Below are 14,972 nucleotides of genomic sequence, written 5' to 3' on the forward strand. Positions count from 1 at the left end.
TTCAGCCCCGCCCACCCGACAGCTTCTCTGAAACTGAAGTCAGCCCCCGGGCTGAAAGGGGCTCAACAGCCCTGCTGCATATAGAAATGGGAGAACCTACACATTCGATTTAGTGCACAAGATGCCAGCATGGCTATGGCAGCCTTTGCCAAGCCAGAGACTGTTCAGAACTGCTCTCCCCGCAAAGGCACGTGATCAGAAATGGTGAGTGAATGGCAGAAATTCACCCCCATGAGCAACTGAACCATGCAAAACCATCAAACATCCACACTACATGATATTCACCATGCACTGTTAAGAAGCATTTACAAGTAACAATAAACAGAATTCCCCCCTTGTTGACAGCAATTAAAAGCGGCACTCGCATTAAACAGCCTCCCTGTTATTATTACCTTGATGGTTACATAGCCATGGGGCACGTTCTCTGGCTCACAAGCAGGAGGCAGGTTTTCTTCCTGGTCAAGAAGCTGCATGGAAGATAACGTAAAAACAGAGATTTCAAATGCCATGTAAAAACATCAGAAGAGCAAAGATCAGAGCAAGGGTCCACCTAGTCTAGCGCTCTGTTTACCCAGTGACTGACCAGCTGCCCACAGGAAAACCACAGGCAGGACACGAGCACAGCAGCACCCTCCCGCCCACGCTCCCCAGCAACTGGTGTACATAGGCACACTGCCTCAGGTACTGGAAGTAGCACATAGCCCCCAAGCCAAACCTAGAAGCCATTCATAGCCTTGTGGTAGCAAATTCCATAGTTTAACTATGTGCTGTGTGCGGAAGTCCTCCCTTTTTATCTGTCCTGAATCTCCCACCAATCCACTTCATGGGACGGCCCCGGGTTCTAGCGTTATATGATAGGGAGAAAAATGTCTCCCTATCCACATTCTCCACACCATACATAATTTTGTGGACCTACCCTGTCTCCCCTGACCCTCCTTTTTTCAAAGCTAAACAATCCCAGCTGCTGTAACCTTCCCTCATAGGGGAGTTGCTCCAGCCCCTTGATCATTTTAGTTGCCCTCCTTTGCACTTTTTCCAGTCCCACAGTATCTTTTTAGGTGTGGTGACCAGAACTGTACACAGTATTCCAAGTGTGGTTGCACCACAGATTTATATAAAGGCAGTATGACATTGGCAGTTTTATTATCAATTCCTCTCCTAATTATGCCATCATGGAGTTTGCCTTTTTCACAGCAGCTGCACATGGGCTTGACTTCTTCACTGAGCTGTCCACCACAGCCCCAAGATCTCTTTCTTGGTTGGTCACTGCTCAAGTCACAACTCCCAGCATCCCCCAAGCAGCAGGGCTAGCTGGGTACCAGGTTGGGGGAGGCTGGTTTACTCTGAATGGCAGCAGGTCTCCAGTAGAGGTCTTTCCTAACAGTCTGATCCTTTTTAACAAAAAACAAAACACTGGGGATGCCAGAGAGTGCACCTCGGGCTTTCTGCATACTGAACATGTGGTCCACCACTGAGCTGCAGCCCCTCCCCCAAGAGAGCTGCAGTACGTATTCATCTTAAATATTTATGCCCTATCTCTCAAAGACAAGGATTTTTGGATCCGCTAACATAAAAGCCATCTCTAGAAAACTGAGAGGCAAAGTTTGCCAACAAATCCACTATCAGCATACAAAGAGGGGGGAAAGCAACATTTTTAGTCTCCTAAAAATCAGGGAGGGAGTTGCACAGATGGGGAAAGGACAGAATTCCAGAGGTTAAGGGGCCATGGCAAAAAAGACCCAGCTCCTTGTTGTCTGGTCCCAAGCTGTTTAGGGCTTTCTGGTTCAAAAGCAGCCCTTTTGAGTATTGAGTAACCATGACCCAGCACCTCTTCCAGCAGAGACAAGGACAGCGTGTTCTCCATGACCACCGCCCACGCTTCCTCCCCCTGCCAAAACCTTGCTTTTGCTCCTAGGGCACGATGCACTCTTCTGATCAGGCATGTTGCAGGGTGGGCTTCAGCTTGAATGTTCCAGGATTCAAGTGGTCAACAGAGTGAGGCTGGCAAGGAAATCTCTCTGCCCCTGGATGATGACAACATGACCCTGCCTTACACCATGCCAGCCCACCGGGGCATCTCACCCAGGGCTGCACTTACTCTGACTAGCAGTGGCTTCCCAAGATCTCAGGCAGAAAGGTCTTTCCCAGCCCTGCTTACCCGAGGTCTGTTTAACAGAAGATGCCAGGAACTAAACCTGGGGTCTGGGCTATGGCCTCCCGCTAGAGAGGGAGGGGAGGCTAAGATGCAGAAAGGCCCTTGGCAAGTTTCATGCCTGAGCAGAAGTGGATCCAACACTCTACCCACTATACTAGGGGTGGGCAGAACGTAGATCTCAAGATGTTCTGGAGTTCAGCTCTCAGCATTCCTAACCACTGAGTTGAAATCCCAAACATCTAGAGTTTTAGAGCCTTTCTACGCTTGTATTGTGCACTTGTGGTTGCTCACTCACAGTAGTTTGTGTGTCCTTTACACAACGTCATCCTCCTCCAGGGCCTCTCCCGCTCTTAGCAACCGCTCTTAAGTGTGTATTATTTAGAAATGGCAGAACAAGACTCTCGTGTATTTGCGTAATTCCGCTATACCACTGTGCCATCTAGTGTTTGTGTAATTAAACATATAGAAAGGCTGAGGAAGAAAAACTCTGGTAAAAAACATGTGTAATGGAGCCGATCTTAATCCTGCAAGGAACCCAGAAACAGAAGCTTCAGTAAAGGTGTGGGTTAAAAGCCTCATGCAGAAAAGCCCCTACTTTCTGCCCACCCATGCACTATACCACTCTGGCATCTACAGTCTGGCTAGCTGGAATGTTCTCTATTTGGTATTTATTTATTTAATTTCTTAATGGCCCATCTGGCTGGTCACCCGGCCACTCTGGGTGATGTACAACAATACAACAATTAAAAACAGTAAAATTAAGCATCAAAACATCATGTTCTAAAAATACCCTAACCCACCCCAAATGCCTGCCTGAACAACCACGTTTTCAATGCATGGAGGAAGTTCATTAAAGAGGGGGGCATGGCGAAGTTCTCTAGGGAGGGAGTTCCACAGAGTAGGGCCATCACAGAGAAGGCCCTTTTCCTTTTGATTACTTTCTTCTCACCCAGGACATCTTGCTCCAACACTGCTTAACAATGTCCACTGTTCACTCTGCCTTCCCACTTGTGGAACACTGCCAGGTTGGGTGGGACAGCAGTGTTTGTCTGGTCGGGGAGAGGTGTTTGAATAAGCAAACACAAACTACTGATCAGTACCAGAGCAAAGAAATTTCTGCAAACTTCATCCCCCAAGTTCCACAAGAAGAAAACATAACTAATTCAGTACTGATAATTATGCATCTTAGTGTTATATAGAGAAGTAAGTTCTCTTGCTTGCTTCATGTACATTATCTATTTCCTTCTGAAGTTGAAGTGTGTGATTTTGTAGAACAGGAATAAAGTTTTGGGTTTTGGTACAGAGCAATATTTTACCAGAGGAACTGGTGAATGATGGGCAGAAGGGTGTCTAGTGAGGGGAATTGGGACAAGAAGCCATGAGCTCTGGGGAAGTCAGGTTAGAAACATGTAAAAAAAAATACGTTTAAAAAAAAGAGGGAAAGGCATTTATCACTCAGAGCAAATACGCACAGGATTGTATAAAAATCACACTTCTAAAAAAATAACTACGATCATGAGATCTGGAATCTTGCTTTTTGCGAAAATTCAAGATTTTGCTCAATTCTACATAAGAATTCCCTCACTAGAAGGTAATGCAGTGTACTTAAGATGATCCAAAGACCCAGGCTTAATTTCCTGCTCTTAAACTATCATGCCACAGCCACTTGAAAGTGCCCTTTGTATTTTCTTTCTTTTTCTTTTCAGTACGCAGCAGAATCTCAGTATTTGCCGAGTGCAAAGGTGCAAGTCTGGGTCAATGCAGAAAAGCAGATTCATACACTTCTGTGGTTAATCATTCACTCAGAGGTCTCTCTGGAGAGCAGAAGGCAGAACCCGTCTTCCAGGGGGATGAAGCGGATCCACTTTCAAAGAATCAGCTGGTACGTGAGCGACCCTTTGGCAGAGAAGGGGAAGCTACTGCGGCTTAGCAGGCGAGGAGCAACAGACATGCCACAGAGAGGTGCTTCACTCCAGCACTGAGTAATGAGATACTGTCGGGCTTAAGTCAGCCAGTCATGGAGGAAGGTTTACAAGGTTAACACGCCCAACACTGCTGAAATCAGCAGTCCGGCATAGCCTTGCTGGAGCTGCCTCCTTCACATCTGCAGAATGCCCTGCCACTGGCCAGGCTGGCTGGGAATAATGGGAGTTGTGGAGGGCACCAGGCTCGGGAAGGCTGGGTTAACCTCTTCCCAGGTGTTCGTTGCAGAGTACAGCCAAGATGGTATCTGTTGTTGGATTAAACATGTACTGGCACAGAGGTAGGCAAGCTTGTGAGCTAGACAGAACCCACCATCAGGAAGGCGGAAAAACAGCCAGTTCTCAGCGACAGCATGCAAAGCGGGGTATAATAAACACTCATCTATTTCAAGATGTCAAGTAATTACCCTTTTTGAAAGTAACTTAAAAAACACTACACTACAGCAGACACCCTCAGGCTTTTGCCCTCCTGATGTGTTGGACTACAACTCCCAACATCCCCCAGCCGGCCTTCAAGATCAACACTGTTGGCAGGCACCAGAGATATGGCCTTCTCAATACTGGCTCCTACCCTATGGAGTTCCCCCCCGAGAGATCCACGCCTGGTCCCATCCACCATGGCTTTTAAGAGGCCTTTAAAAGCTGACTTATTTTCTCTGGCTTTTGAAAGGTTCTTATGGAATGGGCTTCCCTTTCATTGGCTTTATTTAAGCTTTCTGGGCTAGTTTGTATTTTGAACCGCAGTTTCTTGTGCAGTGATAGCCACCAATTTGGATGGCTTTAAAAGAGGATTGGACAAATTCATGGAGAATTTGGAGGTTGGACTCAATGGTCTTATGGGCCCCTTCCAACCCTACTATTCTATGATCCTATGAGGAGGCTATCAATGGCTATTAATTATGACTATATGCTTCCTCCAGTATCAGAGGTGGTATGTCTATTTACATCAGTTGCTGGGGAACATGGGCAGGAGGGTGCTCGTGCATTCATGTCCTACTTGTGGATTTCCCATTAGGGCATCTGGATGACCACTGTAAGAACAGAATGCTAGACTAGATGGAGGCTTGGTTTGATCCAGTATGGCTCTCCTTATGTTCTTATGTGGCTGGCTTATTTTAACATTGGAGATTTGTTAGGATATTATAGTTTTAATACTGCTGCATTAGAAACTGTATGTTGTTTTATGACTGTAAGATACCTCGGCAAGACTGCAGTCCTGAAAGCCACCGTGGAAATTTATTTGTAGTAAACACAACACGCACACACATGCACACTTACACATACTCCAGAACCAGCCTTGTAGGAGATTAAGGGAAATTTCCATGCAAGGGTCCACATACAAGAGCGCCTCACCTGGACCCCAGTCAGGTCCTGCAGCTCCTTCACAGCGGAGTCAGCATCTTTCACAAGGATGGTGGCGATCCCCATTGCCCGTGCAGACTTCAAGTTTGCCCCAATGTCATCCAGAAAAATAACCTGCAGCAAGGAAGAAGTCAAAGCCTGTCATCAGCTGGAAGGAAAGAAGCAACATACCCAAGCTGTTCAGCTGTTATCAGATCTAGGGGGGCCTTTTGCTTCCTGAACGCACCAAGTGGGGCTGTCTGCATTCCACAATGGAAGTTATCCTGCATCCAGACAATCCACATTCTGCTCCAGGAAAAACTGAATTCTGCAGCCTGTAGGGATTGTGCAAATTGAGTGAATTTGCATTATTTGGGGGGAGGGGCAAAGAGCGATGCAAAGGACTGAAGCCCTTCACCCACCCCACCCCCGAATATCTTATTTGTTCACTCCTCTACTTTCCATCAAGTCAGCAGGCATGGCTCACACACTTCCAAACATATCCCCTCAGCCATTAGGGGTAAAATTTGAAGGGATCCCGAGGGCTGAATTATTTGTTTGTTTGTTTATTTATTTATTTGATTTCTATACCACCCAATAACCGAAGCTCTCTGGGCAGTTCACAAAAATTAAAACCTAAAAAATTAGGTAAGACTGATGCATGATCTGCACTCCTTTTGTGTGTGTGTGTGTGCGCGTGCGCGCGTGCGTGCGCATGTTGGGGGGGGGTTATGCTGTGGGGGCAGGATTAGATCAAGACCCCAGCACTGGGGGTGGGGGAAGCATTCCTCCTTTCCTCCCTCACCATTTCCCTGATTGAAACCAGACACACACTGGCTACTATTGCTAGTTTTCCTTTTTTAAATATTTTGATTGAGGATGTTTTGTATTTTCTGATTTTAAAATGTTTTAACAACAGGTGTTTGTATTTAATCTTGTGTTGTAAAACACTTCAAGATGTCTTTCAGATATGGTAAGCAGTCTATACATTTATTAAATAAATATTTGCTATTTGGATTGGGGTCACAGCATTTTCCCTAACGGGGCAAATAGCAGCTTGTGTGTGAAGTATGTATTTTTGGTTTAGATTAGAGAAATGGTGTGTGTGGGGGGGGGGGGTAATGTCCCCATGCCCCCAGCAGTGGAATTCCAATCAAATCCCCCAACCCCCAGAGATACGTTTAAAAGAAATTTAAACAGCCCCAATCACGGGTGTCAGATGTGGATCGTCCTTCCCCCTTTGCAACCAACACCACAAGGAGACAAAGCTTCAGGCTGTCACTACTTTATTTTGCTAGAACTAGCCTCTTTACAAATGCAGGTTCTAGGAAAACTCTCAGACTATCTCAGGCCCCTAAACCACTAATCTCAGAACCTTAATTAGAGGAGATGAACTGGAGGGTAGTGAAGCTGCCGACAGTTTGGGCGTGAACCTCTCACGGCCAGACTTGCTTCGCAGTGATGCCCCTCCCTTAGGGAGCTCCCTCCTGTGTTGGCTTCCAAGAATGGCTATCCTGGCTGAGTGTCTGAGCCCTTCCCCTAACTTTTCCTGCTTGGCTTTGCAACGTGCCCTAGAATCTCTCATGTCACACCCCTCTTCCTCCTCCTCCTTGGAAACTTGAGTTTGCACGGTGGAGGGAAGGGACAGCGACTCAGTCTGGCCCATCTATTTGTCATTGTCTTCTGAGGAATTTCTCCCAGTCTCTTGGCTCACTAGGGAGCCCCACCCCACCCCCTGCCTCTGATCTAGCTGCTCCAACTCTGATTTAGAGTTGGAGCTTTCAGACATCTCAATGTGCTAAGACTCACCCCTGACATCGGGCCTAACTTGCCCTCCAAAGTTTGGCTTTGCTACCCAACATGGTGCTTTAATGCACCCCTTTAGAATCACACCTTTTAGCTGGCAACAGCCAACTGAATCCCAGTTAAAGAACGAGACGGGTTAAGACTACCTATCACAAAACCAATTTACACTAAACTGCGGTACAGCATCTTGGAACTTGCAGTTAGCCACTCTACATATTCTATAGCCTGCCAGAAGTTAATGTATCTCTGCAGTGCGTAATCTGGCAGGGAATAAGTAGTCCTCTTGCAAATCCTTTACAAATGCAGGCGACTGACCTCCTCGGGTTTTGCCTTCAGCTCAGCCAGCACATACTCATAAATCCTGGGATCTGGTTTTTGCAATCCAAGACGGCACGACTCAATCACCCTGTCGAAGTATCTCCCCAGCAGACAGAAGGCAAGCCCTGTGCGGTGCCTGCTAGGGGTGTCGTCAATCCAGTTGTTTGTCAGGACAGCAATCTTGAAGCCTGGAAGGGGGCAGGCAATTCGGTAGATCAGGGAGGAAGGGGAAAGCCAACCCAGGACTCTGCGTGGCCTGGATGACAAGAACCACCCACAGTATGAAAACATGCGAAATTCTAAAGGCAGATTCAGGTAGCATACAGAGGCTTGAACTTCATGACCACACGGAACAAAAGACGACAGTTAGGATGCTTCCCCAACCCTATGAAGCTGAAACTCAATGCATACCCTGACGCCAGAACAAATTTGTGTCTTTAAGCTGCCACAAGACTCTTTGTTGTTTATACCCTGATAAAGGGGCATGTTTTCAAGCTGGGCTGCAATAATTAACCTAACGGATTAATCCAGCCTTCCCCAACCTGGTGCCTTCCAGATGTGTTGGACTAAAACTCCCATTGACCCCAGTTAGCATGCTGGAGACCATGGGGTTGTAATCCAACACATCTAGGGGGCACCAGGTTGGGGAAGGCTGGATTAATAGACAGAATAAGTAAAAACCTTTTAAATTAAATTAAAGAGTCTTCCTAATTAATCAGGATAAGATGGGTTTAAAACAGCTAAGCATTTATAAAAACTGCAGCTGGCACACCCCTTCTTAGAAAAGGCATTCGTCCCTCTCCACTTCACTCCCATGCAGGAGAGAATGCTTCTTCCACATTGGCAGTGGCTGCAACATAGATAGATGCATCACCTCAAAGTAAAAGGATGTTGTTGTTTTCCCTTCAGAACTATGAAGTTCATTTTAAACATTATTAAAATAACCTATGTTCAGAGGTCACACTAAGAAATAAAGAGGTCAAAACGTCGAGACACCCAGGCTTGCTCGGCTGTGGCCCTCTGCGTGAAGGAAGCAGTTACCGTTGTTTTTGAGAATCAGAGCGGCTTGCAGAATGCGCGTGTTGAAGACGTTTTTCATCTCCATTTCCTCAAAGAGCCGAGCCACAGAAAACGCTTCTGGTAGGGAGTTTCCAGAAGCAGCAGCAACTTTCTTACAGTCTTCTTCAAACTCAGCAATAAGCTAAAACATATACGGCAAGCAAGAATGTGTTTAGTATGTGAGTGTAATATATATACTTGCGCAGATGGAATTAATAGCTGAATGACTGCAACTCCCAACACATCCGGGCTATTCCAAACTACATATTCTGCTCTGAGCTATGGTGTCTTCCCAGAGCAGGGGTGGGCAACTTGCAGCCCTCCAGATGTTTTGGCCTACAACTCCCATCAGCTCTCACCATTGGTTAGGGCAGATGGGTGCTGTATGACATCTAGAGGGCCACGAGTTGCCCACCCCTACCCTAGAGTGAGTCATTCTCACCTGGGTTAGTCCAATCTGGCCAGTCATCCCTCTGGAAAATGATCCATCAAGGCCACCATGCCGGATTACTTTTTGGAAGAAATCGCTAGAAGATGAAACACACACACACACACGCAACATTAGACTAGCAATGGCCACGTTGCACAGCAGTTAAAAAGACCACCTCCTAAAGGCCAACCCTGGCTCCACACAACTGCTGCAGAGACACCAGCACAACCCACAGCAAACCTGAGGAAAGTGCGGAACTGCACCTGATTCTTATTCCGGCCACGTATACATGCCTGTGAAGTCCAACTGGACCAGGTTTCCCAGGCAGATGCACATGGGAATTTAAAGACACAGGTCAGAATGGGTGTAGCAGGGGGCCGTGCTGCTCAGTCCACAGAGAAGAGGGGAGGGGGTGCAATTCTTCCTTCTGGTGTCCAGAGCAGAAGGAGACACCATGGGGTCCCTCACAGGAGCTGCTGCCCTGGAGTCAAGCCTTTTGTATCTTGCCTTTCCAATGTGGATCAGATTTAATATGAGTGGGAGAAATATTTAAGTCAAGATTTATCCCCCCTTTCCATTCGAAAAAGTGCCCAAAGAGACAAACCATCAAAATAAAACAGAAAACCTTGAACACAACCAACCAGCAGAAAATAAAAAGGGCACACTAAGGGGCACACTAAGGGGCCATCTACACGGCACCGCTTTCCATGTCCACTTTGCTGTAACTGTGCAGCATTGCAGCTGCGAATGAGCTTCTGCTGCGGTTAGGGATGGCGTAGAATTCCGCCACGGATTTCAGTGAGGCCGAATGCACTGGCATTCGGCCCCCCGAAACCTGTGGCGGAACGGCCTCCTACCCCCCGCCACCCCACAGAATCCCCCCGGAACGAAACGGACCTGGGGCGGAGGTGGCGGCAGCAGTGGCAGCTGGTCTTTCGGCCAGCTGCTGCGGCCGCCATTTGCATCCTGCCAGGCTGCTGTGATAGGCTACGTAAGTATTTACGTAGCCTATCACGGCAAAGAGCAGGGACGCAAACGGCGGCATAGCCTGTCACGAAAAAAGCAGCGGCACAAATGGCGTAGCGGCCACCGTTTGCATCCCTGCTCTTTGCCGTGATAGGCTATGTAAATACTTACGTAGCCTATCACGGCAACCTGGCAGGACACAAATGGCGGCCGCTACAGCAGCCGCCATTTGCTTCTGCAGCAGCCCGGCCGTGGCCGGAAGTCCAGCTGCAGACGGCCCTGGCTGGCGGCTCCATGGAGCCGCCGCAGAGCCGAGCCGGCCAGGGAGGATTCCGTGGGGAGGGACGGAGTGCCTCCCCGCACTGCGAATCACACCTGCGAAAAGGTAAGTGACTTTCGTACACCCCTAGCTGCAGTACAGGCATGACTTACTGTGGACTTCTCCAGCTGAAAAATCCACTGTGCCCTGCCACATGGCCGTTTAAGCGAAGTAAACTTTGGCAGTCGCACTACTCTTTTTTTTTTTTTACCATTCTTTAATGCGCAGCCACATGAGGGCAGGGGTGTGACACTTCAGGTTTTAGTGACCTGAGATACAAGTGAGATGCACAACAGACCCTCCCCAGCAAATCTTAAAGGACAGGGAGCACAGATGGGAAAGGAAGATAAGAAAAGCCCCAGCAAAGGTGGTAGTCCAGTCCAAACCAGACGGGGGGGATTACTTCCCTGTTTAAAGAGAAGGCAGTCTTGGCTGTGCTCTTGAGCTCCCTCCCTCCAGATGCCTTACTAAAGCCCTCCGCTGGACCAACACTGGCCATCTGGGAGGGCAGGGAAGTGCCTTCATGGATGTGTCTTCCCAGTTCCTCTTCCGTGGACTGCTCCCTGGCTTCAGCTTGGGCTCTGGATCGCCTCCCCTTCCCCTCTCCACCCTCTTGTCAGGTTTCCCAACCACCCCAGTGCATACGCTCAGGCAATCTGACACTGGACACCCAAATCAGTGAGATTTATTTATTGCAGGAAATCCCACAGCAAAAGCCTAATGGTTACACACTTCAGAAATCATATTATTTATTTACTGCATTTCTATACTGCCCCATAGCTGAAGCTCTCTGGGCAGTTTACAGAAATTAAAACATTAAATACAATGTAAAAAGTTTAAAAGCCATTTACAAAAAAGCACATGAAAGCACACAGGCAATATACACATACAACATATAATTAAAACAACGTTGAACTATCCGACATAACTAAAGACACATCCAGGACCAATTAAAATTCATCATGTGCTGCCAAATGCCTGGGAAAAGAGATAGGTGGCGCCGAAAAGATAATAATGCTGGCGCCAGGTGGACCTTATCAGGGAGTTCGTTCCAAGGGGGGCCACCACTGAGAAAGCCCTCTCCCTCACCGCTGCCTTCCGAGCTTACCTTGGAGGAAACACTCAGAGGAGGACCTTAGATGCTGAACGCAGCATACGGGTAGGTTCATTTCGGGAGAGGCATGCCATCAGGTATTGCGGTCCATGTAGGGCTTTACAGGTTAAAAAAAGCACTTTGAATTGAGCTCGGAAACATATAGGCAACCAGTGCAGGCTTGCAAGGGTCGGTCTTACACGTTCGGACCTTCTTGTCCCTGTTAGCAATCTGGCCACTGCATTTTGCACGAGCTGCAGCTTCTGAACCTTCTTCAAGGCAGCCCCATGTAGAGCGCATTGCAGTAATCTATCTTGGAGGTTACCACAGCATAGACAACTGAAGCCAGGTTATCCCTGTCCAGATAGCAGCATAGCTGGGCCACCAGCCGAAGTTGGTAGAAGGCACTCCGTGCCACTGAGGCCACCCGAGCCTTAAGTGACAAAGATGGTTCCAGGAGAACCCCCAAGCTACTGATGGTCAATAGCTATAGGCTGTATGTAATTCCAGAATAGTCCAAAGCTAAACACTACTACTGTGACTGAGATCCTCATCAACGTGGTTTCCCCATTGCCATCTCCACGGTTCTGAACACAAGGGAAGGGACTCTGGATTCCTGGCATACCTAACCCAGGCAATCCGTACATGGGGTTCCAAACCCCAGACAAGGAATAGGAATGATTCCTGGAATGACCCCTCAGGCAATCGTGGGATAAATTCTTGAAAGGCCTAATAAAATTACACCCATAAAGACTCTAACTTTGACTCTTTTGTTGTTAACTCCAGGCTACATGGTCAAGCCCTATTAAGATCAAGGGAATGGTAAACCCAGACATGCAGAGAGTTCCGTGCCACTGCTTTCGCATTGTTCTCCACACTGCATGTGTCCAGGCAGAGGAAAGTCCAAAAGTCGCAGATCAAACCCAGCCTGCCAGTACGCTGAGCTGTCAACAAACAAAGACACACAATCCACAGCAAACAAGAGTTCAAGTTATGAAAAGCCTCACAGTACCTTTCATGGCAAGTCTTTAGCAATCCAAAGTTCCAATTAAGGGAGAGTCCTGGTGAAGAGTGCCTCCAAAAGCAAGGTTTTCTCAAGGTTTTCCTAAACATCAGGAAAAACTTCCTGACTGTTACAGCAATACGACAATGGAACCAATTACCTAGGGAGGTGGCTCTCCTACACTGCAAGCATTCAAGATTAAGCTGGACAGCCATCTGTCAGGGATGCTTTGACTTGTGTTCCTGCATTGAACAGGGGGTTGGACTCGATGGTCTTAGAGGCCCCTTCTAACCCTACTATTCTATGATTTCTGAAAGATAATAGGCAGTAGTTCTGAGAGTTCTTCTGCCACTTCCTTTATTACTCTAGGTTGCAGGTCATCTCGACCTAGAGGTTTGAACTCACTTAAAGTAATTAGGTGTTCCTTGACCATATGCCTATTGATCTCAAGCTGCAGGATGTACAGAAGTTAAGACAGCACATGCTGCTCTCTTGTTGGTTTCTCCACTAATATGGGTTAGGAGAGCAGTACAAGATGTCCTCAGATGCCAACACAAACACAGACCCGTCCCTTTGCCAGGGAGATTGAATGGGCTACCTGGAGAACACAACAACTGTTCCTCTAGTGAAAACTTAAGAATCAGGTCGTCTGGACTTTTCCTCCCTGCATCTTTGGTTCATCTTTCCTAGACTGCTTCTGGAGATCCTTCTTGAGTGGAGGTGCCGGGGATTGAACCTGGACTCTTGTGCACCCACAGCACTCATGCTGCCACTGAGCTATGATCTGTCCTCACTACCTCGCTATAGGCTTTTTTTAGGCCTATGTTTAATTAATAATTAATAATTCTAAACTGCTCTGAGGGACCCATTATGACAAGCAAAATTGGACATAAATTATGTAAATGAATGAAACAAAGCAGAGCTGCCAAACAAACAAGCCAATTAGCGTAAGTATACATTATGTAAGTAAAGATCAAACTTAATGGAAGATGCAGTGTCAGCATTGTCCGAGATTGATCAGTTTTAAGCATCCCTCAAGTGGCAATGTAGAGCAGGCTTACGTAGGTCTAGGAAAGGCTTAGCAGCAAAAATTCCCAGGAAAGATGCTGGGAAAGGAAGAGAGGACAAGTATCCTAGTACATGGCAGAAGACGGGAGAAAAGAGCACAGTGAGAAAGAAAGGGAGTTAGAAAAACAGGCAATGCCTCCTGAAATGCAAGTCAGTAGGAACCAGGGAGCCACAGCTGAGCAATGACCTCAAATATTGAGGCACCACTACAACCCTGGGAAACCCATGGAAAAAGAATCCATGTGAAGGAGGCAAGGTCAAAAAAGGAGTGCCTGTTTTATAAGAAGGACCACATCTATGTAAGATGAGGGTGTTGAACTTTTTCTGGCGCAGGGGCCAAATTCCAATTTGGGAAAGGTCTTAGGGGCTGCATTCAGGCAAAGGGTGGGGCTAAGGGCACATGGCCAGTGGTCAGTGAAATCCAAGAGGGCAGGACCAGGTGAAATTATTACTAGCTTGGAGTTTTTCCTACCTAGTATTCAAAGCAGAGCTCAATTCTAAGCAAGTCTCAATTCATGGAGGAGAAGGCTATCAATGGCTACTAATCCTGATGGCTCTATGCTACCTCCAGTATCAGAGGCAATGTGCCTAGGTACACCAGTAGCTGGAGAACAAGGAGAGTGCTGTCGCACTCATATCCTGCTTGTGGGCTTCCTGTGGGCAGCTGGTTGGCCACTGTGTGAACAGACTGCTGCACTACATGGACTCTTGGTTTGATCCAGCAGGGCTCTTCTTATGTTCTCACTCAGGAGAAAGCCATAGTACAATAGTCCTCACGCCTACAAAACACAACTCAATTCTTTTCTGGTTATTTAAAGGTTGCTTTTAAATACCCTCTTGTCTTTGATCACCTATTGGAGATAAGAGCAAAAAAAGCTTGCAGGCTGGATGGGGAACACCCAGGGCCAAATCTGGCCTACGGGACGGAGTTTCCCCATCCCTGACACAAGTCAAGAGAATCTCCACATTACATAAGAAGAAGCTGTACCACTAGGGAGAGTGGAAAAGACACCTAAAAATCACTGCAAAGGAAATAAAGACATAAGAATTGCTACACTGGATCAGGCCAAGGATACTCCAGTCCAATATTCCATTGCAACAGTGGCCCAGTCAGTTCCCATAGGAATCTCACAAGCAGGTCATCTCATTCTTCATTCCCAACTTCCAGCATTGTTCCAGCAGGGATCAGGCTACAAACTTTGGAAGAAGATGCACCTTTCTATCCATCCCTTGTTGATAAGTAACATGTACACCCTTACAGAATGCATCTTGCTGGACCAGGCAGGAGAATCACCTGGCTAAGTTGGAGAATCTGGGGCTGCCCCAGGTACATCCTACGGTATGGCGAGGAGAGTATACAAAAACAGCTTTTTCTTTCTTTTTTTTAGGCCCGCTGTTCATCTGCTAATGTGTCTCAATTACCTGGACGGCA

The 14,972-nt window shown here is 47.3% G+C and overlaps 1 protein-coding gene across 9 annotated transcripts in view; it reads right to left on the reverse strand.

The window, feature by feature from the left end:
* Positions 1–14,972, reverse strand: part of EPHX2 (epoxide hydrolase 2) — a 101,531-nt gene that overhangs the window by 69,252 nt on the left and 17,307 nt on the right. For 6 of the 9 annotated variants that reach the window (XR_014787021.1, XM_084829514.1, XM_084829515.1 and 3 more), the window contains exons 2-6: positions 9,104–9,188; positions 8,644–8,803; positions 7,600–7,790; positions 5,491–5,613; positions 393–467 (exon numbers count right to left, since the gene is read on the reverse strand). Coding sequence is in view for 8 of the 9 variants with exons in the window: in XM_084829514.1 (XP_084685640.1) it covers positions 393–467; positions 5,491–5,613; positions 7,600–7,790; positions 8,644–8,803; positions 9,104–9,188 (634 nt within the window). In the remaining variant the exon portion in view is untranslated. Of the gene's footprint in view, positions 1–392; positions 468–5,490; positions 5,614–7,599; positions 7,791–8,643; positions 8,804–9,103; positions 9,189–12,481; positions 12,763–14,972 lie in introns of those variants that run through there. The other 3 variants (XM_084829509.1, XM_084829510.1, XM_084829512.1) reach the window with 2 other exon arrangements.

This window comes from Heloderma suspectum, chromosome 1 (genome assembly GCF_057233095.1).
Source record: "Heloderma suspectum isolate Gila_16-S chromosome 1, 16-S_ref, whole genome shotgun sequence".
Lineage (NCBI taxonomy): Eukaryota > Metazoa > Chordata > Lepidosauria > Squamata > Helodermatidae > Heloderma > Heloderma suspectum.